We start from the raw sequence: 27,259 nt of genomic DNA on the forward strand, positions 1-27,259 counted from the left end.
TAACATTGCAGAAGAAGACAGCATTTCCAGATAAGAACCTTTCAGGAATTTCTTATTACTGTATTTGTTATTATTTGTGTTGTATCCTATGTTTCTCATAGTCCCATATTTATAAGAATTGTTTCACTTTTGTTTACATTATTCCGTATAGTATATTTTATTATAGTTATTATATGTAATTTCTTGTTCTCTTCTCTCTTAGCCTATTTACATAGTAATCATATAAGGTCCTGTGCGCCCCCTAGTAGTAACACACCCTTAGTGTTACTGATTGTTTCTTTTGAATAAAGCAATATGTCCTGACAAGGACAATGGAAGATTTTGCCAGCTAATCAAGTACTCTATTATCTTCAATAGTATAGGAGGAATATTAAGACCATACCACTCTTTTGGGTTAGCTGATACATTAATTCCAAGATACCTAAAGTGGGAGACTACCTCTTTAAAAGGTATCATATGAGGAGAAGCCTCATTTTTCCTAACCCACATTAATTCTGATTTAGAATTATTGATCTTGTAACCAGTAAAAGATCCAAAGGAGCTAATGATCGACAATAATCTTGGGATATTTTTTTCTGTATCCAAAATATAGATCAACACATCGTCGGCGTAGCTAAATTAATTTTGATGGGTGCGGGCAGTGCTTCAAAAAATAAATTCACAAATTCTGAGCATTCAAACATGGGATTATCTTCAGCCATACTGTACGCATTTTTCAGTACAGAAAGGAATTCTATGGGGCTCTGATTCGCACTACATTTTAAACCATATACAGCTATTTTCGCTGCAGTTTTAGTGCGATGTTGCCCGAATTCTTTTCTGCACTTTCATTTTGTTTAATTCCAGGAATGAATATTCATATCCTTTAGTGAAGCAAAGAATTTGTGATATTTACCTTCAAATACCCAGGGCAGGAATTACATTTTTGACTGCTCACTTGTCACATTCATTATAGATAATGCATTTTCAAAGGCCTCTAAGTGATCAATTACAAAGTTTGTTCCCTTGTTGGATAATCTAGGTACTGCATCCTTTAGCATATGCAAATAAAAGCAGCAGCACCTTAGTAATGCATCAAAGGTATCCTTTATTTGTGAGACATCACAGCTTACAATAACAACGTTTCGGTCAGTCAATGACCTTAATCATGTTATACATTTCTCCCTCTTTGTTCACAATTTATACCCTTACTAAGGGGAGGGGTCTAATTACCTGTTCAGGTGTACCAACAATTTTCATCTATACACATAATTCAAACACACCCTCTAGTGGCCAAAACAGATAGAAATCTTCTTAACCCATTAGGACCTGAAAAACATACATCTTTGATTAAAAACACATTTGGAAAAATAAAAACTATTTTCAAAACATCATCATAACACATTTGTATTAACCTTAATAATCAAATTTAACAGATGTATCATATCACCACATTGGTACATAATCAATATATAGTTATGTTTATTTTACAGAGTGACAAACCAATCAATCTATTTGTTCATTCCCACTGGGACCATAGACTGTAGGGTGTAAATCCAGAAAGTCTCACTGGATTTAAGCATTTTAACTCTATCCCCCCCCCCCCCTCCGTCTGGGTCTCCTAACATGCTCAATGATCTGGAATTTGAGTTGAGAGATTGAGTGACCTGCAGGCAAAAAATGATTAGATACAGGGGCATCACTGTTTTTCCTAAGAATGTTAGATTTATGTTCATTCATACGATCCCTGGCTCTACGTGTTGACTCCCCAATATAAATTTTTGAACAGGGACACTTAATTAGATATATAATGTAATCAGTGTTAGACGTGTAAAAACCAGAGATCTTAAATTTTCTCCCCGTTAGTGGGTGAACAAAAACATCTCCCTTAATCATGTTGTTGCAGTTACAGCATCCCAAACAGGGATAGTTACCCAGTCGTGGTGTTGAAATAAATGTTTGTCTAAATCCCTTTTCAGGGCCAATATCAGCTTTAACCAACGTTACTCCTTCTATATGCTGGCATAGGATGTTCCTGAAATTCTTTAAGGTGTGCATTAAGATCCCTAATCACAGGCAAACAGGGATAGTTACCCAGTCGTGGAGTTGAAATAAATGTTTGTCTAAATCCCTTTTCAGGGCCAATATCAGCTTTAACCAACGTTACTCCTTCTATATGCTGGCATAGGATGTTCCTGAAATTATTTAATGTGTGCATTAAGATCCCTAATCACAGGCCAATGCTTCCTAATGATTCCATTAATCCTTCCGAATTGTACTCTGTAACAAACATAAGCCTTTTTTTTTTTTTCGCTCTTTCTTTTATTTTAGTACCCTTAAGGATAGATTCCCTAGGGGTCATCTCAACTTCTGTAATCTGTTGTTCAATAAGCGGCTTAGGGAAACCCCTCTCAAGAAAACAGTCCCCCATTTCTCTTAGTCTAGTATTCACTTTTGTTTCATCTGAAACAATTTTCTTAACACGTAAAAGCTGACTTCTAGGTAAACTTTTAACGAGTGAGGGAGGATGTGCACTTTCATACCTTAGTAGACTATTCCTATCACTTGCTTTCCTACATAAGTCTGTCTTCAAAACTCTGCCATTCTTAATAACAGAGGTGTCCAAAAAATGCCACAGATTCCTCACTATAAGTTAACTTGAATTTAATATGGCGTGTAGAAATGTTCAGATCGGCCACAAACTCAGTCAGTGAGTCAATGTCGCCCCCCCATATGCCAAACAAATCGTCAATATATCTAAACCAACATAATCCATACTTTTGGAACATGCTATTGGCATAAAAAAATCTTTCCTCATAGACATTCATTTAGATGTTGGCATATGTGGGGGCGACATTTGACCCAATGGCAGTAACCTTGACATTGAATATAAAACTGGTCCTGAAAAAGGAAATAGTTACAATAAAGGATCAACTGTAGCAATTCAATGACAAATTTACATTCAGTATCTGATAATATAGCACTAGAGGTTATAGCCTGTCTTGTAGCATCCAAGTCACTATTATGCGTAATTGATGTATAAAGGCTATTCACATCTAGTGTATATAAAATAAATTTGTCACTCTGTAAAACAAAAATCCCCTGTATCTTTAAAATAAGACAATGATGCAATAACCAAACGCCTCAATATTTTATCCAGGTATATTGACACATTAGTAAGGATAGAGTTAGTACTTGCCACAATTGGACGACCTGGAGGCCTCTCATAGCTCTTGTGTATTTTTGGCAATGTGTAAAAAACTGGTATAGAAAAAGTACTTTGAATCAGAAAGCTCTGTTCCTTTTCTGAAATTAAGCCATTACACATTGCCTTAAATACACATTTGTCAAGTTCTTTTTTAACCTCAAAAGAGGGATCCCTTTCTAGTGGCAAATACACATCTCTATCCTGAAATTGAGTTCTAATTTCATATATATAGTAGTTTCTGTCTAGTATCACTGTAGCTCCGCCCTTATCGGCCGGCTTACATATGATTTGCTTATTAGTTCCTAGATCTATTAAAGCTTTGTGTTCAGATACAGTAAAGTGTTAAGAAAATTGTTTCAGATGAAACAAAAGTGAATACTAGACTAAGAGAAATGGGGACTGTTTTCTTGAGAGGGGTTTCCCTAAGCCTCTTATTGAACAACAGATTACAGAAGTTGAGATGACCCTTAGGGAATCTATCCTTAAGGGTACTAAAATAAAAGAAAGAGCGAAAAACAAAAATAGACTTATGTTTGTTACAGAGTACAATTCTTTAAGTAGAAGGATTAATTGAATCATTAGGAAGCATTGGCCTGTGATTAGGGATCTTAATGTACACATTAAAGAATTTCAGGAACATCCTATGCCAGCATATAGAAGGAGTAAGAACATGAGAGATACGTTGGTTAAAGCTGATATTGGCCCTGGAAAGGGATTTAGACATTTATTTCAACTCCACGACTAGGTAACTATCCCTGTTTGGGATGCTGTAACTGCAACAACATAATTAAGGGAGATGTTTTTGTTCACCCACTAACTGGGAGAAAATGTAAGATCTCTGGTTTTTACACGTGTAACACTGATTACATTATATATCTAATTAAGTGTCCCTGTTTAATCCAGGGAGACTTTCTGGATTTACACCCTACAGTCTATGGTTCCAGTGGGAATGAACAAAGAGATTGATTGGATTGTCACTCTGTAAAATAAACATAACTATATATTGATTATGTACCAATGTGGTGATATGATACATCTGTTAAATTTGATTATTAAGGTTAATACAAATGTGTTATGATGATGTTTTGAAAATAGTTTTTATTATTCCAAATGTGTTTTTAATCAAAGATGTATGTTTTTCAGGTCCTAATGGGTTAAGAAGATTTCTATCTGTTTTGGCCACTAGAGGGTGTGTGTGAATTATGTGTATAGATGAAAATTGTTGGTACACCTGAACAGGTAATTAGACCCCTCCCCTTAGTAAGGGTATAAATTGTGAACAAAGAGGGAGAAATGTATAACATGATTAAGGTCACTGACTGACCGAAACGTCGTTATTGTAAGCTGTGATGTCTCACAAATAAAGGATACCTTTGATGCATTACTAAGGTGCTGCTGCTTTTACTTGCAGAGTCTTGCAGCATGCACCTGACTATTGGGCTGTGAGTGCTGTGCCTTATCTGTTGACTGCATCCTTTAGGAAAGTAATTATTTTATGGGAGTCATATACCTTATTAGACGTATTTTGGGATTTCCTAGGAGCCTTATTTTTGGGGTTGGAGCGTTCCCTATATTCACTATGGGGAGACCCCCTACGTATATTAGTACTATGTGGGCTATTTGGGTAGTTAGCTCCACCCTTTGACTCTCTATTAGAGTTTCCCTCCCCCTCATCAGCTGAGTTACAGCAGCTCCCTAAATTTACATCATGAGGTGACTGTCTATTTGGGAAATCTATTTCTGACCCAACAGGGGTCATTTGTCTACATTCTTCCCTAAATGTCTGCATTTCCTCCCTGATGCATTCTCTAAGGGAGTTAGAATTATCTGCATTATTCTCACTGTTAATAGAGGGGTTTTCATTATGGCGATATGACCTTTTTAAATCCCTTGATTCTCTCAGGCTTTGAGTGAGCTGTTTATTTAACTCTTGTATCTTTGCTAGTAAATCTAAGTTATGCTTATCTAAGGTGACTATGTCTTGGGCAAACTCATCAATTTTATTTTCAGCTATTTTAAAATTCTCTTTGCATCTGCGTGAGGAGCGAATACTATTTTCTAGCCTCTGTATTTGCAATTATTTCTCTATGAGATATAGCGACATTTCGTCAATAATGCATATCACAAGGGGCCAAGATTTTAGTATTAGTTCGTCTCACTTTTTGAGAATCTTGCATTGATTAATTATTAATAATTCTTGGAATAATTCACTTTTTCATTCCACCTTTCATCATCAATGGCAATATTTTTAGCCTTAATTTCAAGCATATTCATGTAATCATTTAATTCACCCGCAATATTAAACCTCTCTTTAATGTAGCCTATAATGTTCATCTTAAGAACCTCACCTCGAGTAAGGGGTATTTTGTCAGGGAACAATTTTCAACGCTATGTACAGAATTAAATTATTCACTCCTAGTAACAGACATTATTATATTGGTTTAGTATTTAGATAAATTAAAACGCTAATACAATTTTGGCCAATAAGAGAAAAATATTATATTTAAAAAAAAATATTAACATTAATTTTGAAATATGAATAATTAATATTTTTATTAATTTTGAAATATGAAAAATGTATATTTTTATTAATTTTTCAAAAATTAATCTTTAATAATATTTCAAGATATTAACATTAACTTTGAAATATTTAATCACAAATATATATATATATATATATATATATATATATATATATATATATATATATATATATATATATATTATTTTTTGACCAAATATTTTTTTTCTTTTTAATAATTTCTATTTACTACAAATATATCATATCAATGTGATAAATATTAATAACATCTATAGCAGTGACTCCTAATACATGAACTGCCTGACTCACTGCTGTGTCAGTATATGGCTGGGTTATAACACAATATATTTAATAATTATCCTTTAAACTAAACCCCAATAAAATATGCATATACCAAAAACCATAAAATTAATATAAATTCCTGAATACTTTTTATTAGTTAATATTTATAAACACATTGAAATATATTTGTAGGAACAAGAATATGAATCAATACTATACACGTTTAAAACCATTAAAATATGCTATGCAAATCTCATAAAATTTACCTTTAGAACTAGCCTTATTCACAATAGTCTATCAAGTCAGTTGCATTTAAAATACCACAATGAGACCAATATATAAGCTACTAACATTCAAACAGTACAATCAGCTATATAGCTACAATTGATTCTAATACAATTCTAATTAGGACACTAAAAGTACATATATTCTTAATGTAAACAGTCACTTTAAATGCCCATTTATTTAAGCTGAAATAAATCCTTAGTTACTTATAATTAAAACCAATTCTAAGATATATATATATATATATATATATTTTGCAAAGATAAATTACTTAGCATACAAAAGACAAACTTAACACTATACAGGACTAGGAAACACAGTTTAAAATACTGAGTGCCCCTTTAAATCTATTAACTACAATTTGACTATGGTCTTAACAATTCCCTTTGTTTAAAATATAAAAAATTAGAACAATCATACATCACCAGTTTGAACCAATTTGTAGTTCAATCTCCCAAAAACTTCTTTGTTTATCCAACTCGCCTCAGAATACCAAAAATGAGTTTTTGCATGTGGAAAAGAAAGGTAGCTTATTATGCCTTTTGAACTGTATGTAATGCAGCCCAATTTTTTTTTCAGTCACAGTTTAGCACACAGCCAGCTCAAGTTTGCAAGCGTTAGCCCCAGTTAGCAAGAGTTAGCCCCCTAGCCAGAGTTAGCCACTTTCTCTCTCTATGCTTGGGGTTAAATCATGCGATATAACTCCACCCCTTTTTGTTCTGTACCATCATTGACTAATTGGATAGGCCCTCCGGATCTGCTTTGTGATCGGCCCATCTGGGAAGTACCGTTTAATCAGTCAAATCTTTTGACTGTTATACTGGATTTTGGCCTTCGGGGGCAGCATGACAAACAGTTTCATTTAATAATTTCTAACATTTAAAAGCATTTCTTTAAAATGTGTAATTTAAAATGTTATAATTTCTTTATATTAATAAGTTACATGTTCAAATGTACTGTATTATGTCACATTATTTATTCTGATTTTTTTAAGACCAAACGAGAATTTATTCCACCTATAATATATAAAATGCATTTAAAACCATATCTTTTATGAAATAATTTAAAATCATAATAATCCTTATCCTGGATTCAATTTCCTTCTTCAGCCATCCACTCAACATCAGATACATAGATATATGTGGTTCAAACACAATTATATCTACATTGGACTATTATTCGACACAGATTAATATTTCATATCTGTATATCTCTCTTTGAGAGGATAAAATATACAGGATATCATTTAAAATATCAATTATATGTGTACTTCTTAGATGCCTGAAATGAAAGGGATAATTGTTAGAAATGTTAAACATTCATATATCTATTTGCAATATTTATCAATCTCAGCAAATATGAATGTTATTTGTCTCTGTCTGGCCACTTTCATTATGGATTCAAATACAGCATGGACATATGGTTGTGTAAGATGTGTACACAGCTCACAGGGGATCATTTAGGTAGTTGTTAAAAGCTACAATTCCTTGAATATGTTTGTATTTTCAAACATACTCACAGACGGATCGGCTACACCTTGGGCAGGAAACCCATATATGGGCATGTACTTTTGAGGCTCCATCATGCTAATTTCCATTTCCTTGAAATTGTGAGCATCTCATTAGGCTTTAAATTAAAAGTTTTAGACATTTACGTCTCTATTCACTGTATGGGGTCATCTATCTGACAATCTATCCTTCTTTGAAGTGACCTTTATGATTCATCCTGTGTAATCAAAAACAGTGGGGCTAAATTTCACATAGTGCCATTTGAAATTTTTAGAAATTAAATGAATTATTTGATGTACACAGCCACATATCTATCAAATAATATAAATATATATGTATATATTATTTATTTATGCTTAGATACCTTGACAGCTGCAACTACAACCGATGTGACAAGCTACCCCAACCTTATGTCTCTGCACCCTAAACCTGTAGACTGTGAGCTCTCCGGAGCAGGGCCCTCTTCCTCCTGTACTATATTTGTTTAGTTTTGTATTTTATCACAAATCCTTGTCATTGAATACCCCTATCATTGTACCCAGCGATACAGAATTTGGTGGCGCTATACAAATAAATGATAAAAATAATCAAATTCCTGATATTCAGACTTTTGTTCATCCAGTTACTCATTCTTAAAGTCTAAATCTGGTTCTGGGGGTTAGGATCCTATGAAAGGATTGAACCTTCAACTTGTATCCTTGAAGGTTCTTTTTCTCAACCATTCATTCTGCTAGAAGGGTTTCTGAGCTTTCAGTTTTGTCCTGTAAGCCTCCTTTCCTGATTTTTCATCAGGATAAGGCAGTACTATGTGCTAGTGATGCACCGAAATGGAAATTCTGGACCAAAACTGAACCCGGAAATCCAGGATGCACTTGGCCGAAAATGTAATTATTTTTTTTAGCATAATTAGACTATTTAATGAATGAATCTGAATTGAAAAACTGCAAGCCAATTAAATAGGCAAAAAAAAAAAAAAAAATACCCGAAGATGCCATTTTAGGCCGCAATGTTTCTGTGGCCGAAATTTTGGTTCATCCCTACTAAGTACATTATGCCTTTCTTTCTAAGGTGGTCAGAGACATTAGGAAATTGTGGTTTCATTCATTATGCCTGGCTGCTAAAATTTCTAAGAAGCGACTTCTTCACAAAATTGATGTAATGAATGCATTAAAGTTTTATGTGGAAGCCACAAACATTTCAGAATTTCCTTGCAAGTGTTACAAATCTTAATTTGTAAGATGTATTCGGTTGTAGGGCAGATTCCCCCGAGTGCATGACTGTTCATTCCACTAAAGTAGTTGACACCTTTGGGGTCACCTATAATGAAACTTCCACAGACAAGAAATGCAAGATAGCTACTTGGTGGTCTTTGCAAATTTTCTCTAAATTTTATGTGTATACCTCTTCTGAGGCTACTTTTGGCAAGAAAGTTGTCTGTTGGGACTTTACTTGCTGGGTATATGAGCCACATGTGATTTTGTGGACTCTCCATTTTATAAATATATATTTTATTTGATTTCTTTCATGATGGAGTCCACATGCCCCTCACTGTTATTCTATACAGTTGGCAGAACTTGTTTTGCAATTTGTTTGACCTGCTTTTCTGGTTTCTTCCTCTACTTAGCCATATGTACGACTGAGGGATTTAATCTCTTGTATGTAGGGGTGTGTTTGCCTCTTTCTAGTGGACAGTAATCCCACATGTGGGATTTTATGGACTCTCATCATCATGAAATTAATTTATCAGGTAATCATAAAATGTATTTACTGACACTTTTAAAAAGTATTTGATCACAGACAGGGTAAAAGGCTTACCTTCAACCTCTCCTAGAGGTTTGCAAGAGCTAATTTTGCTTTCTTTCAGCACTCTTAACCCCACCGAAAGCAATCGTGTTTTTTTTTTTTTTTAAACTAAAGCAACTTGATGCTCTACTGCTTATTTCATAGGCTAAAGAGTGTGTACCCTTTTGCTCTACATGCAACATATTGCTCTAAGCTGTATGCTGAACAGTTGGCGAGTGAGGGTAAGGCATGGGTGGTACACCCAAACAAAAAAAAATTTGTATGGGGAGCTGGCAGCATACATCAGCAAGGAACACCCTACCCACTTAAAGGGAAATTCTACACAATCATTTTTATAATTTAAAAAAAAAAAAAAATTATGCTTACCTGATACATTATTTTCTCTTTCTTGGCAGGGAGTCCACAAATTCATTCATTACTGTTGGCAATACAACACCTGGCCACTAGGAAGAGCCAAGGAAACGGAAAGGTAAGAGAAACACCATGGGTATAGAGGTGCCAGAAGAAAAGGACCGTCTGACTAAAAACCATAGGGAGGGTTCGTGGACTCTCCCAGCCAAGAAAGAAAAGAATTTATCATCAGGCAATCATACATTTTGTTTTCTTTCTAATGGCAGGGAGGGTCCAACAAATTCAATACCCAAGCTAGCTAGAGAGGACACAGAATGAACAGGGAGGGAAAAAAAAAAAAAAAAAAAGACAAAAAGGTGGGCCACCTAAACTGAAGGCACCACCGCTTGAAGCCCTTTTCTCCCTAAAGAAGCCTCCGCAGAGTGAAACACATCAAATTTGTAAAACTTTGAAAAAGGTATGTAAAGAGGACCAAGTAGCCGCCTTACAGATTTGTTCCACATTTGCCAAAGAGGAAGAAACAGCACGGGTAGAATGAGCTGTAATCCTCCTAGGAGGCTATTATCCAGCCTCCACATATGCCATATGGATGATGCTACACAGCCAAAAGGAAAGAAGTCAAAGTGGCCTTCTGACCCCTGCATTTACCAGCATACAAACAAATAGGGACTGAGATTGATTAAAGTCCTTAGTCGCATGAAGACAAACCTTCAATGCCTGGACCACATCCAAGTTGTGTAGCAAACGTTCCTTTGGAGAGGAAGGATTCTGACAAAAGGACGGTACCACAATCTCCTGATTGAAATTACAAGAGACCACCTTAGGTAAGAAACCTAACTTTGTACGTAAAACCGCCTTATCTGCATGGAAAATAAGATGAGGATAAAACCAAGGCAGATAATTTTGAAACTCTGCAAGCAGAGAAGATAGCCAACAAAAACAGAACTTTCCAAGATAAAAAGTTTAAATCTTAACAGAATGCATATGCTCAAAGGGAGCATGTGGAAGAACATTAAGAATAAGATTAAAGGCTCCAAGGAGGAACAACAGGTTTAAACACAGGCCTAGTCCTAACAAAGGGCCTGAACATTGGGGAGATCAGCCAGAAAAAAAACCCCAGAAAGAGAAGAAATCTGTAATTTAAGAGAACTGGCCTACAAACCTTTCTCCAACCCCCCTTAGAGAAACAAAATAATCAGAGGAATCCTTACCTTGTGCTAAGGAAAACCTCTGTCCTCACACCAAGATAGATAAATGCACCTAGTGGCTGGCTTGTGAGCCTGGGTCAGAGTATCAATGACCCTATCATAAAAACCTCTCTTGGACAGAACTAGGCATTCAATCTTCATGCAGTCAGCCTTGGAGAATCGAGAATTTGGTAGAAAATAGACCTTGCTGAAGGTCTATTCTCTGAGGCAATGAGGATGACATCTTCACAAGGTGCGCAAAACCAATTCCTGCGTGGCCACGCTGGTGCAATTAGGATCACTAAGGCCTGCTCCTATTTGATGTGGGAGATCACCCAAGGAAAAAGGGCAATCAGAGGAAAAACATAAACGAGGTTGAAATTCCACTCAACAGCTAAACGCGTCCACCAGGATCACCTGAGAGTCTCTCGATCTCAACACGTATCTGGGCAGTTCGGCATGGAGACAAGAGGCCATTAGATCTACCTCCAGAACTCCCCACCTGAAAGTTCTCTGAGAACACCTCCTGATTGAAAGACCACTCCCCGGGATGGAAGGTCTGTCTGCTTAGGAAATCCTCCCCCCAATTGACCACCCCGGTATATGAATGGCAGAGATGTGACAATTGTGATACTCTGCCCACTAAAGGATATGAAACACTTCTCTCATAAGTAGGGTACTCCTCGTTCCCTCCTGATGGTTGATATAGGCTACAGAGTTAACATTTTCCGACTGGAATCTGATAAATCAGACAGAACGAAGTTGAGGCCACACCATCAAAACATTGAAGATGGCCCTCAGTTCCAGAATGTAAAATGGGAAGAGAAGACTCCTCCAGCGATCAAGTTCCCTTCCCTTTCAGGGAACCCCATACCGCAACCCAAGCAGTCACAATCTCCCAAGATTGTCTCAAAAAGCACGTTCTCTACCTACCTACTAGTAGACAAGGCACATAATTACTGGGGAAATAGGGGGAAGTGGGAAGGATACTTAATGCTTTGGCTGGGGTGTATTTGCCTCCTCCTGGTGGCCAGGTGTTGTATTCCCAACAGTAATGAATGAATTTGTGGACTCTCCCTGCCATTAGAAAGATCGATAATTCCTTTATTACTCATTCCCCAGTTTTGCATAACCAACTACTGTTATATTTCTTGTTACCTTTGTGATTACCATGTATTTAAACCTCTGTACACAGCCAATTTACCTCAGTTCTTTTGACAGACTTGCATTTTAGCCAAATGAGTCTAGCGATTCCTAGGTAAATCCACGGGCATGAACACAATATCTATATGGCACACTAACGCCCTCTGGTTGTGAAAACTGTTGAAATGCATTCAGATAAGAAGCGGCCTTCAAGGGCTAATTAGCATATGAGCCTACTTAGGTTTAGCTTTTTAACTAAGAATACCAAGGGAACAAAGCTAAATTGATGATAAAAGTAAAATGGAAAGTTGTTTAAAATGACATGACCTATTTGAACCATGAAAGTTTATTTTTGACTAGACTGTCCCTTTAAGTTTCGTCTTTTGTGATATACAGTGACATGGTCATTTTCTGAAAGACGTCTTTAGCAATACATAGCCATTTTGAATTAAATGTGAAACGTGTTGTTTATTAAATACTACAATATTAAACATTTTGCAATAAAATATACAGAATATGTCTTTTTACAATGAACATATGAAATGTGGAAAACATATTTTAACTGTAAACTAGAGTTCCTCAAACTGCAGCACTATGTTAAAGCATTGCAGCTGACTTGTCTGTTTAAAGTGCCACATCACAATATTTTCTACTGCTGAACAGCAGTTTTCTTTGGCATTTCAATAGCTGCATCATTTGTGCATCTTTTAAACACAGGTAACCAAGTAAGTGATAAGCACATTCCTAGGCAGCCGAAGATGATGCTAAATCACTCTCAGCTTCTTGTTTGCAGGTTTGATAGGAGTAAACGTTTCTTCCTCTTCCTCCTCATCCTCAGTGGATGACTCTTTAGTTTCGGAATCTGAAAGATCTTCATCAGCATTGCGGGCTGCAAATGAACATACATAATTATCATTGCAAACAAAAAGCAGGACATTTATATTCAAGTTCTATTGGGTCACACTTTTCGTGCCATTTTGTATTAGGTAGAAAAAATCCACAAAGATGTCTACCGGACACCTCATGTACTATGCATATCCTCTTCTAGGAAAGAGGCACAACAAATAAAGCACTTGGGGGCTTCCTGACACTACGTCAACTCTGAAGATATGTGTGTTTACTGTTAAGCATAAATCCTGTTTTCTCTCACACATTCATGATGATATCACATTCAGGTACTAGTGTGATTAGTAGTAAAGCTAACCCTATGAAGGACAGAGTGCGGCAAAATTACTCTTGCAAACCCATTTTCCTAAAATCATATTTAGTGAAAGCATACAACATAGGCTAATAGATACCACTACTGGGATCTAGTCGAGTACATCCAGTGACCAATGACAAGAGTCATATGGTGTAGCCACCAATAACCAGCTAGCTCACAGAGGTGCATTGCTGCTCCTAAAGCTACCTAGGTATACTTTCCAGCAAAGGATACTAAAATAATAATGTAAGTTTTATTACAGAATTAAATTAAAAAGCCTCTTAAAATTGCAAATTGAATCTGAATCATTAAACTTTAATTCAAGGGATATTAAACTGTACTAGTTTAGTAAAACAAATATAAAAAGAAACAGGATTGTGTTAAAAACAGCAAACAACTTACTTGTTTTCTTGCAAAATTAGAACTTAGAAATTTTCAGTGTTGCCACTTCCTGCGGCCAGATAAGGGAGCAGGCATGTTGGCAACTTAGGTTGAATTTAGCCTGTTCTGAGCATAAGCAAATCTGTCTCTGTGTTTATCTAGTATTCACTTAAGAAACCAGCTCATGTTACTCTAGAAGTTTTATTACATCAGGCTAGATAAACCTTCGTGCAGAGGCGCTAGCCTCCTTGTAGGGCTGTGACAGAAAGTAATGGACACTGCACAAATGAAGTTTAAAGGGACATAATACCCATATGCTAAATCACTTGAAAGTGATGCAGTGTAACTGTAAAAAGCTAACAAGGAAATATAACCTGAACATCTCTATTCAACCATTTGCTCTTAGAGGGATTGAATGCAGGCAAAGCTATTGCACCCATAATGCATATACTGTAGAATTAATTGAACAGAAACATACAAAGAGAATCACTTACTAATTAAATGTTGACCCGCAATTAGAACAGGACCAGAGCCGGATTTCAAACGAAACATCACTGGGGGGTGCAGCGTAAAACAGTCCACATCCACCTAGGGTAACAAAGTAGTACATCAACACAATAAAACATTATTTATAAAATTGTCATTTATTGCAGCAGAAGTAGGAGATAAGCTTACATAGATATACATATTGAATTTTTCTATGCTTAAAAGGGACAGTCTACACCAGAATTTTTATTGTTTTAAAAGATAGATAATCCCTTTATTACCCATTCCCCAGTTTTGCATAACCAACACAGTTATATTAATATACTTTTAACCTCTGTGATTATCTTGTATCTAAGCCTCTGCAAACTGCCCCTTTATTTCAGTTCTTTTGACAGACTTGCAGTTTAGCCAATCAGTGCCTGCTCCCAGATAACTTCACGTGCACAAGCACAGTGTTATCTATATGAAATACATGAACTAACACCCTCTAGTCGTGAAAAACTGTTAAAATGCATTCTGAAAAGAGGTGGCCTTCAAGGTCTAAGAAATTAGCATATGAACCGCCTAGGTTAAGCTTTCAACTAAGAATACCAAGAGAACAAAGCAAAATTGGTGATAAAAGTAAATTGGAAAATTGTTTAAAATTACATGCTCTATCTGAATCATGAAAGTTTATTTTGGCTTAGACGGTCCCTTTAAAGATTTGGTAAACACAGCTTAAAAAGGTTTATACAAAATATCTGCAGGGTCAGTCTAAAATAGGTTTCAAAATAGGTGCTGTGCTGAGTAAATCTACTTTTTGAGAAAAAGTTTACAGACTGGATTAGTAAAATAGTTTTTTGAAAATGTATATACTACAGAGCTCAACAAATTTGTCCAAATATACATATACAGTTTGTGTCTGCATCATTAGTAGTTAAAATAATATTAGTTAATTCAGGGACAAGGCTTTTTTATTTTTAACAAATGATGCAAACAGATTAAAAAAAAAATACACACACACACATATATATCTCAGTTGCAGTACACACAAATTTGCTGCATAATAAAATGCTAGCAAAAAAGTCCACTTTTGCAGCTAAGTGGGTTAAATGCATGCTTGTAAAACACAAATAGTATTCCTTATAAGAAGCCTGGCCCTTGATATCACTTTTTACAAGTGAGAAACCACAGAACCCCACCCCCCCCAAAAAAAAAAACCTTTAGAGTTGCATATGACGATTAACGCTGTTAGGATGTTCCATGACTTTCTAACAGCGCTAGGTTTAAACACCTTAAGGACGGCATGGAACTCCCTACCTTTTTTGGCATCCTACACCCTCCTCTTTTTGTTTAATGGAAAAATCGGACTGGGGGCATACCTAGTATCGTAGGCCGTCCTCCATAATCCAATCCCAGCCTTGAAATCACATGATCGCATTGACGATCGTGTGATTTAATTTTTCCCAAGCACTTGCCCTGGGCATGAAGGGGTTAAAAGAATGCACTGTCGACTTATTTGTCTGAAGGGAGAGAAAGTGATTGACACTTCAGCTGTCTTAAAGCCACAGCTGCTGGTGTCCTGAATCCAACAGGACACATGCAGCTTGCTATAGGTTTGGTAAAAGCACAGCCAGAAGAAAAACTTCTGCTCCTCTGAGATAGCCGCAATAGGGATAGTAGCTGCACAGGGCACTAAGCTGCTGCTTCAGATGCTGACATCATGAGCAGGCATTGCAACTAGAAATATCAACATGCTGTGCGCAGTGATGGCATCTGCAGCTTTTAATGTTTCCTAACAAGCAAATCTATCATGTTGCTTGCAATTTACTACCCCATTTCCTTTCTTGCATTGCAGGTAAGCCAGTCTGATCCTGAGATTGGGGTGTGAGCAGGATATTACGATTAAAAGAAAGAACTAACCAGAACACATGCATTTGTGTGCAACCTAAATAAAAGCTCTCAGACAGGCAGCAAGCAGTAACAAACGCTCAACAAAGGGATAATGTGGAGGAGCTACAAGAATGCTGTGACCTAAAAAGAATCCAGCCACACCGGGCTAAATTTTAGGTGTGGCTGGCAGTGACATGCAGATGCTTGCAGGGGGCATCCATAGGTGTACTAGGGGCATGAATCTGGGGTGTCAGGGCTTAATTTTAGGGCAGTAGTGGCACCCTAGTTTGTCAAGCCTGATATTATACACAGTAATCAACATAGAAAGTGTATAAATAAATCCCATGTCACTGCAAAACTCACAGCCTTGGTACTCACCAGCACTCACAGGCAGCTGTACAACTCCCAGCAACTAAGGCCTGTGTCACCCATATTTTGTATCCCATTTTTAGTTCAGCACCTTGGTAGAGCTTGCCGATTGGTTTGCTACATTTAGCCACAAATCAACAAGTGCTACCCAGGTGCAAAACAAAAAATGGTCTGGCTCTAAAGCTTACAGTACTGTTTTTTTAAATCAATATAGTATGAGAACAAAGAAAAATTGATAATAGGAGTAAATTAGAAAGTTGCTTAAAATCTCATGCTCTATCTGAATCATGAAAGAAAAGAAATTGGGTTTAGTAACCCTTTAATCTGAGTGCTTGCAAGAGAGTGCCCGGCTTTCTTTGTGTTTTGATATTTTTGTTTTGCAGTTTTCCCTATGGGCTTTGAACCCAGGCTGGTCTGTGGTTAATTGGCTTAGTTGCTGGGAGCTGTACAGCTGCCTGTATAAACTTTCTCTACATGTTTTGCTTTCTATGAAAATACCTGCAACACAAAATTGATCTTTGCGTTGATTTGTAAATTTTAAGAAATGTTTCACGCCAGAAAAACTTGCAACTTGACCTCACAAAGTCAAAGTTTATAAACTTACCATTGGTTGACATGAAAGCTTTAGATTAGCTACTTGTGCAGTAACTTCCTCTTCTTCACGATTATGTGCTATTACTTCTACAACGTTATACTCATCTTTGGCACTGTCACCTAGGCTGATCTAACAAAAAGAATAGAGTAAATCATTGAATACACTAGTAAGAGGTAAAATGGAAAATTGGGAATAAAACTGGAGAAAATGTTACAGTACACTGTCTCTTTAAATAACATGCTACCTACACAGTCAACATTTTAGCTGTTCAAGTAAACTCAAAGTTGTGCAAAGACTTTATGGTGGGTGTTTTCAAATCAAAACCATTGGTAGATCTTGATTAATGTTTTAGGCAGCTGTGACATCAATCCAATGACGGATCCCCCAAAAATACAGGATGCAGAGACACATGACATACATACCAAATCCAAAGACACTTAAACAGTAACCAAATTAAATTTACATGATTTAAAAGACCAAATGGGAAAAAAAGGGTAAAATATATACTGTACACTTTTTTTTAAAACACGGCCAATATGCCCTGAAAATAAAAGCTGCTAAAGAAGAAAACCATCTCTACTGATGTGATTTCTTTGCACATGGAAGACCCAAAAGGATGGAGCATAGATATGTATATGTAGCTTGAGTTCCCTTGGTGGTGGTGGTTTGTAGCAGCACACTCCATGTCGGCGTGGTAGCCGACTGCCTGGAAATCGCTCCCCCACTCAGCCCTGTGGTTTTGACAGGGTTTCCATTGTGGCATTTGGTGTGTCTTTATGGCTTGAGTCGGAAGCCCACTCACCCGGGTTGGGCGGTTTTTACTGCTGTCTGCAGAGTGTCCTGCTCCAAGGAGAGGACGTCATTCCCAGCCTGAGATAATCCTTAATTTGGCTAAGTGATCCATTCCGACAAAGAAAGCCTCCTGGTTATAAGGACGGTGTGGAGGAACACGGGATCCGAGATCGGCAGCTGGACACGCTGCTTGAGGACGGAGATGCTGGTACCCGGAGGGATCCGAGTGACATGCTCTGACCTCGCAGTGTAAGGTGGCACTGGAGTCTGCTGTACACCAGTAAGATCTTCTATAAGGCGTCAAGGATTGATGCAGTGTATTCTGCTCAGGTTAATAATACCGCCCATCGATTTCTGTACCCTACTGAGGACCCGGTTCTCCTTGCCTTCTGCAAAACCGCAAGTATACTGGATACTGCTATACTTTAACATTGGCTTGGCTAAATAATTTATGGTGATTGTTACCCTATAAAGTGAAAGACGGGCAAAAAATACCTGCTAAGTATTTCCCTTTTACATCTGAATAAGAAATAAATGCAGGGGGGCGGAGCCAACAGCAGAAGCTATCAGACGCACTTTTCTAGAGCTCCTAGGCCTAAACTAAAAGAAAAATATATTTTCAGCAAAAGAGTAAAACTATTTTGACTTACTATATAGCTCTCAACCTAGGCATATTCTGTATGAGCCCATCTGGGTAACTAACTCTAAGCATACCTGTGTTTTCGGGAGGAAAACGCCACGCCACGAGAAGCGAGTTGCCGAGGCCTAACTCCTGACATCTGTCTTGATACTCTACCGGACAGGTCTCAGGGCTTTTTGCAATATGGAGGAAGATCAGGAGCTCCTATATACCCTACTGCAGGACCTGGACCGGCGGATGGCAAGCTGCTTTCAGGATATCTCAGACACACTGGTGTCGGTGATGAGGGGAGAGACCGACATTGTACTACCTAATAAGGTTTCTGGAGATAAGCAGGCAGAAGCAGCTCAGGAGTACTTACCCGTGAAGCCTTCCCAGCCTTCTCTACTGTGCAGCGGCGGTAAGGACTCAGGAGTCGTTCCGTCAGACTGGTATAACCCGCTCCCCACAGATCACTTTGCCGCTGCTCTGAACATCACCGCAACTCCGGAATGGGCCTCGCAGATGGTGGAGATACGACAGCCGCCCGACTCCAAGCCAAGCTTCATGATCAAGGAGGTATATTGGTACCGTTTGGTTCCGGTACAAGAGGTACTCACTGGCTTTCATATGGGAACAACTTGGCCATACATCGCAGCACAACAGGAGCGGGTCCCGCAGAGCTCACGGGAGAGACAACTGTTTGAGCCCAAATCATCCCTCGCAGCTATACCGGGTTTGGTCTGTATGCCTATCATTCCTCTGATGTCGTGCATTATTTGCACAGTTGCAGTGCAGGCTCTCAGTTGCTCTCCCGTAGAAGAGGAGACCACATACATCAAAGTTTTAAACTCTGGCTCATATAGGCTGGGCATAGGCTAAACTTACTCTATAGTCCCTCATGACTGGAAGGCCCTTATAGTTTTGTGTGGCTTTATACTTGTTTACATGGGGACTGTGACATTCCTTGTTATAAAGACCGTAATAATTTTCAGCCAAACCTGCTTTAGAACATAGTTTAAATAGAGATACTCTGAACCAAGTTTTCTTGTATAAATTTTTATGACCTATGGACATGGTTTGAGATTAGTGCCATTCAACTGACATTGCCATTGTACTTGCACTGTTAATTATCATGGACTAAAGTCTATAGGTACAGCCTGTCTACCAGTTAAAGACAAATTGAGTGTTTACTGATTTTATTGGACATACTTTGCATGTGATCTAGCATTGCGATAGTCCATACGCTATGCCTGAGATAATATGTAGTAAATCTAAATTGTGAAATGAAAGATGTTGACATAATATAAATTATATATATCCTCACAGCTTTCTTTACACCAAATCTCCATAATTTGAACTCGCACAAAAGAGAAACCATTGCTTATTCAGCCTGATAAGCGGGTCTCAGTAGCTCATCTATCATGTTACCTGTAGACAGCTTTAGTGTACAAGGCACACGTTAATTAGGGTATATTTGTGCCCATAATTGCTGTTAACACATATAGGTCAGTTTGCTATGTATATTTTAGTGAATATTGCTTATTATACTATTTGTTTTTATTTTATTTTTATTTATTTTTTATATATATATCTCTACTTACAGGTCTATAAGTTAAAAGTAGGTTGATTCCATTAGAATAACCTAAGGGAATACTAAGTATGACTCTCAAAACAGCAAGTAGTGGTGTCTGATTCTACCCCACCGACATAAAACACTTAGGGTTTAATTGTTCATATAAAATGTATAGTTATAGTGCCGTTAGGCTTAGTACTTGCACTGTCAGATCATATTTTACCCAAGTTTCCCAATAATTTACCTAGTCTGACCTAAAACTCTTTTGGCTCCAATATAAAGGGAAGAGAACGAATGTTTCTTGATCTTGGTACCACATGAGTCTAAGATCCATATCGCACATGATATGTCATTCCATGGCTGCTCCATGTTCCTGTGTTTCAGCAGCATGGAGACACCGATGTTTGCAGTCTTTTATCTGCATCAATAATTATTATATTACTTTTCATGTATGTATGGATTCCAAGTCCTCAGATCTGTTCTTAGCCCTATGTTTCATGTCTATATATAAATACTTGTACAGGGGTATTGAAGACTGAGTTAGTCTTATATTCAGATTGTTTTTTATGGGTTGATCCTTATTGTTATGATAATACCGGTGTTGTAGAACCTTGCTCATATAACCTATATCTAGATCTTTTCTAAGGTTTCCCTAGCTATATAGATGCAACTCTGGTATATACTTTCAAATCATTTTAAGTCAGAAAGTTCACTATAGACATACTAATTGCATGTTAGGATGTTGCAGTGTATATGGATAATGTATGTTTACCTAGAAGGGTTTAGTATCCTAATCCAAGCTAGTTCTGCTGGTTGCGGCCGGGCCAGTGGAATTGGCATTATACATAAAAAATACAGAAGGGACTCCTCTCCTCCCTTTCCTGCCGGTACTTGTTGCCTGCGGGTCATACCCCTATTCCCTTTTCCTATGTCGCCGGTAGATGGCATCTCCCCAGGAGAGGAGCTCCTCTAGAAGCCCTCTATATCTCGTTCTCTATTATGTGTTATATTATTTATCTTATATCTCATATTTCATACATCCTGATACCCTGCTGTGAGAATAATTGTTCCAGAATGTAATCTGATCCATATTATACATAAAAGTCCAGGGTCTCCGAGCAGGTTCCTACTTAAGCATATGTATAGGGTTCAACCATAGAGATAACTGCCTGGAAAGTTTGTAAACCACAATAGAATCTATAGCTCCGCCCCCCGCCCTTATAGTTATTGTTCACTCTTATTTTAGGTGAACAAATAAGCGGTATTAACCCGCCACAGATATCGCTTTGTCACAAGTTGCTCTTAGTTTTCTGTCTATAAAGAAAATGAGGCACTTTGCCTCTTGTTCACGTGTATCTCATAGGAACAACTTGTTTTGACTCCTTATAATTTGTCAATCCTCAAATAATAAATACACTTATTTTATAATTAATATATCACTCTATAGGAAGTATAATTTTCTCGGGATGTTGAAATTTTATCATTTTATTATGTATTAACATAGGAAACAAAAAGAAAAAAAGAGGCAATGCTTGATTTTATGTATTTGATTTCGTATATGCATACAGTATCTTCTATATTTTTTCTGTTTGATTAGTGAGATACATATATCATACTTGAATTAAGATCCTTTTATTCTCATATTTGTAAAGATTTCAGTATCCAATAGATAAATAATGTCATGTATGCAAAAATTATCACAGTAATGCAAAATGTACATTATGTTTATGTTCTTTCTTTTTCTTGTATTGCCTCAATAAAAATTTTTGATTAAAAAAAAAAAAGAAATAAATGCAGGCATAATAACATATGCTAAATCTCTTCGTGCCCTGAAAAATTGACTCTCCCAAAAGATCCTGACACAAAAAGAACTACCCTTGGTTATCCTATTCTAATACTGTGAAGTCTGGAGGGGTAGACATGACTTGTCTTATTGCAATTTATACCCCTCAAGTATCTGTATATTCTACCCTTAAATCATTGAGGTCAAAGCTTCTTGCAATTATGTCTCCCTCAAAGGACTGATCTCTTGTCCCTAGCTTTATTCTATCAAGTATATGGACATAAAAGAAGAGTTTATTGGAGACTGCTACTCATACTTGATGAGGGAGAGTTAACAAAAGTGCTGGGGAAACGTCTTTGCTATGTTTGCCAAAAAAAGGGTAGGAAAGGAAAAAGAGGTTTGCTCAAGGACCTTTGTCCCTTTATCTCTCTCTCCATTATACCTTGTTCTCTGAGTATCTGTGAAATAGTTGCTATTCTGTAACAACTGTAAAATTAACATTGTACAACAGAAGAAGATCAACCAGGTTCTGTTGTAATGTGTTGCATATGCTACTTAATTCTGTGTTTAACCATTTCTTTGCTCTAACTATATCAGAATGTAAGATAGAAGTGTTAATGTATTTTTCGCTCTCATTGGGTACATTATCTTTCAGACATTTGATACATGTGTTATGAATTGTCCGGGATACCTATATTCATACGCTGTGCTCTTGAGATTGTGCCGTTGACAATGGACAGGTACATTCTTACATAAGAATATCCTCTCTCTCCCACAACACACCCTCTTGGAAAGGGGATAATACACCAGTGTGTCTTATTTTAGTAAACAGGGTTTAGCTTGGATCTTTACTCCCAGTTTTTCCCACAAGACATCCACAAATAAAGGAAACAATCTTGGTTTTCTTTATATGCTTTTGAATAATACAGGCCTGAGTCACTACTTAAAGGGACATTATACACTAATTTTTTCTTTGCATAAATGTTTTGTAGATGATCTATTTATATAGCCCATAAAGTTTTTTTTTAAATAAATGTATAGTTTTGCTTATTTTTAAATAACATTGCTCTGATTTTCAGACTCCTAACCAAGCCCCAAAGTTTTATGTGAATACCGTCAGCTACCTTCTCCAGCTTGCTCCTGTTTGTGTAAAGGGTCTTTTCATATGCAAAAGAAGGGGGGGGGGGTGTCTTATTTCCCACTTGCAGTGGGCTTTCCAACTACCTTTTCATCAGAGCCAAACTGACAGCGTCTAAGTAAGTTTTTAAACAGTTTTATACTGGATTTTTATATCAGTATCTGTGCATCTTATTCTTTATAGTAGTGTCTATTACATGCATTTATATGAAAATGAGTGTATACTGTCCCTTTAATCACTCACGTCCTCCCTGGTTAGAGATTTTCCTCCTCTTCCCAGGAAGGCCACTAATTACTCTGGGGGAAAAAAATGATATGTAGATCTGTTCACCAGGTATACACACATCTGGAACAACACTGGTGAGGCTGTGTGTGACTGTGTTTTACATTTTTCTGGACTTTTTTGTAGTACATAAAACAATAAAACTTACAGTGTTCATGGACAGACTATGTATACAATCATCCTCTTCATCCACTTGGAAAGTGTAAAATTTGGTTTTTGATGTCAATTCACAGCCTGAAGTGTAGAAAAAACACACACAATTGGATATTATCAATAAAAAGTTTGCCGCTTCACTCAAATTCAAAGAATGCACAACTCTTGGTGTAATAAATTACAATTATGATATTTGAGAGTGATCTTCTATACTGATGGCAATAAGGGACAGATATGTAGCAAATAAAGGCTTTCTGAAGTCTGACATGTGCGCGTTTAATTCTCAGAACAGGAAACCCCAACATTTGCATTACAAATTAGAGGGGGACAAAATAATAATAATAAAAAAAAACTTTTATTTAACACATAAATCATTTAATTTGAAATTAAATTCAAAATTACCCATGAAAGGTACAATTAAGCATTGCACATGATTTCGCCTGCTTTACTGTCATTTACCTTACTGAATTATACTCCATAGAGAAAAAAAAAATAAGATGTACGTACAGCATAATTAAACTAAGCTCCAAGAACTTGCTTGCAGTAATTACATCAGTGCAGAAATGTACAGGTGTATTTTCTCCTGTAGCTTATTTTGAGGTCCTGGTTATTGTTGCACATTAGAATCACTATTTCATTGGCATATCAACTCCTTGTAATAATGGCACACAATGGGTTCAATCACTGTTTTAAGGGCCTTAAGCAAAATAGATGTAGGTATTCCATCACACAGTACTATGCCTAGCGTAGAACCTACGTCCAATGTGTTTGCTCATGCTGCAATCCCAGCTGCCAGCTTTGACAGCGGAGACTGCAATTGGGGACAGAAGGCACCTAACTTCATATAGTTAAGGGAGTGCTAATTGTGTTTCTTTACCATATGAAGGCAGATCCCTGATACTGACAGTGTCACAGACAGGAAGGGAAGGTTACTAATGCTACAGAAATATTTTTGGTAGGGGAGAGGGAGGGATGGGTCCCTACATTACAGAAAACAAATCAGAGGGGGTGGTGGATCTTACATCACAATCACTTGAAGGAGGAGGGGGGCTTGAGGGGGAGCCTTACACTCCAGCATACTGCCAGTAACAAAGATGGTGGTGCAGTAGGAGAGGCAAGAGAGCTATTTCTGAGGGGTCAGGAAGGTGGGGCGGATCCCTACATTATATAAAATTAAAAAAAAACAACTTAGCTGCATGCTGGCAGGCTGGCTGCCAGTACCTAAAATTGTAGAAGATTATGGTGACCAGTGGAGGAGAGAGGGAAGAAAGCTGTTTGGGAGGGATCAGGAAGGTGGTAGGTGTCAGGTGGGGAAGGTAATCTCTGCACTAAAATATATTTTTCCCTTTACAGTTAAAGGGACACTAAAGTCAAAATATTACTTATGATTCAGATAGAGAATGAATTTTTAAGCAACTTTCTAATTAACACCTATTATTAATTGTTCTTCCTTCTCTTAGTATCTTTATTTGAAAAGCAGTAATATATGCTTAAAGGGACAGTTTACTCAAAATTTTTCTCCCCTTTAATTTGTTGCCAATGATCCACTTTACCTGCTGGAGTGTATTAAATTGTTTACAAGTAGCTGTTTACAAGGAGCCGACCCATTTTTGGTTCAGAACCTGGGTTGCACAGGTCCCTGTAAGTGTGTGTGTGTTATATATATATATATATATATATATATATATTTACCAGAAGTCCCACTTTTACTGGGATTGTCCATGTTTGGAGGCGCTGTCCCAGTGTCCCACCCAGTTGTTCATTCTGTCCCAGTAGGGTCGCCACCTCCAGGTTTCAAATCATGTGTCCGGGTTTCAGCCCACCTGAAACCCAGACACATTATTCAAAATGACTGGACTGTGGCTCTCCAGCATAGTTGGATGCTGGTACTTTGTTACATACAGCCCTGCTTAGCTTAACGTTTGTGTCCTTCAAAGTTTACATTTAGTAATACAGACTGAGTGAGCAGCATAGGTTTTTTTATTTTGTAGTACTACTTGGTATATTTTTCTAAGAATTTAACACCCCCCGACCCCTGGTGACATTGCCGGTAATACACCTTTACGGGAATCATATGGGTATGACTAGAAAGTACAGACAGGCAGGATTTTTGGCCTGGATCTTGCTTTACTTCATGCAGGATAGTATTTTGGCTATAATCTTCCTGCATTATGATATAGAGTAGCCTCTTAAACAGCTTTAGCAGGTACGTGTTTCTTTTTTACTTTCATTCAATGTTGTATTTATGCCTTATCAGTATTTGGCTCTGTTCCTTAGACACATAAAACACATATTACACTGCAGATATTAAATTGTGAAATTGATAATTATGAAAGTTATAATTATGCTTGATGTTTGGCATTATTTAGCATCTGAGATTAAGATTAATGATTTATTTGCCATGACAACGTAATGGTGCCTTTTTCACTAGGGGGTGGTGTTATGGTCTATTTAAACTGTGTGATTCACTTGTTTGACTGAGGAAGGGTAGAGTATCCACGAAACATTACACACATGAAAGCTACTACTTTAAAAGGACCGGTAATTGCCACGCCCCCTTGACCACGCTCCTGACCACACCCCCACTGCCCCGCACCAGGTGGTCCCAGTTTCACCTCTAAAAATTATGGTAAGCCTATATATATATATATATATATATATATAACATGCAATAATGACATGAGTATCCTGATGTAGCTGAAATGCCCTGTTGGTCATCCCATCAAAATCAGGTTTACATTTAACAGTTACTATACCCTTTATGGTTTATGTAAATGACTTTTGAGGAATTCACTTTGCAAATGTATATATAATGCCATGTATCTGTGTAATATACTGGTGCTTTATGAATAAATGGTAACAAAAAACTATTGACTTACCTATTAGCGATAAACATGGAAGCGTGATGACAGATTAACCAAGTACATTACATGTTTGTAGGCACTGCAAATTGGTTTGTTTTCATTAATAATGTAAAATGTATTTGCATATACAACCTCTCTAGTCTCAACCTGTTATTTTAATGATAAACATACAGTTTTAATTAGATTAACATAGAACTATCGCGTATTTTTCTTCTCCTGTTATTTTAATAAAATCACCGACATCTTGATAAACCTTATCTTACATTTTGATTAATATTACTCAGCACGGCTCTAAGTGAATAGTTATAAAACACCTCTCACACCCATTTGAGTGTAAAACTGAAGACAAACAACTCACCAAACAAAAAGCTTTCGACCACTAGCTTTTCCATGGGAAATTCACGTTAAAAGCAGAACACGATAAAACCGGGTCAGTTGTGAAGTAACTCACGTGTAGTACACAAGTTTCAAGTTCTTCCGTGCAGAGAACCGGCGGAAAAGGAGGAGTCACATCGACACCTCAGCCTGAAGTGTCTGAAGAATGTGTCGTTTTTCTCTTTACCACAGCGACAATCCCTGCGATTTTTAATATTATTATGACCGCTTTGCCCTGATAGAGTATTTCCCTCTCCCCTGACACCTGTCATTTTAACGTATGTTTTAGGTTTTGTTTCCCACCAATTAAAAAAATATTGCTTTATTTGTAGAAAAATGTTATAAGCAAAACTAAAAAATAATGTAAGGCTCTTCCGAGGGCTATTTTATCTGGTATAATATATTTTAACTAATATAAGTTGTACAGGCTGACCTCGTTTTATTGCGCTTTGCAGCTACTGCGTTTCTTACAAATTCAAGGTTTG

The 27,259-nt window shown here is 37.1% G+C and overlaps 1 protein-coding gene across 1 annotated transcript; it reads right to left on the bottom strand.

Annotated features, from left to right (window-relative positions):
* Positions 1 to 12,729: 12,729 nt before the first annotated feature.
* NPM3 (nucleophosmin/nucleoplasmin 3) lies at positions 12,730 to 26,889 on the bottom strand. Its single transcript, XM_053691728.1, has 5 exons — positions 26,758 to 26,889; positions 23,531 to 23,616; positions 17,202 to 17,321; positions 14,365 to 14,458; positions 12,730 to 13,177 (listed from the first exon to the last, which is right to left on the bottom strand). The coding sequence occupies exons 1-5, from the start codon at positions 26,789 to 26,791 to the stop codon at positions 13,053 to 13,055; spliced, it is 459 nt and encodes a 152-aa protein (XP_053547703.1). The 5' UTR covers positions 26,792 to 26,889; the 3' UTR covers positions 12,730 to 13,052.
* Between the last annotated feature and the right edge of the window lie 370 nt (positions 26,890 to 27,259).

This window comes from Bombina bombina, chromosome 9 (genome assembly GCF_027579735.1).
Source record: "Bombina bombina isolate aBomBom1 chromosome 9, aBomBom1.pri, whole genome shotgun sequence".
Lineage (NCBI taxonomy): Eukaryota > Metazoa > Chordata > Amphibia > Anura > Bombinatoridae > Bombina > Bombina bombina.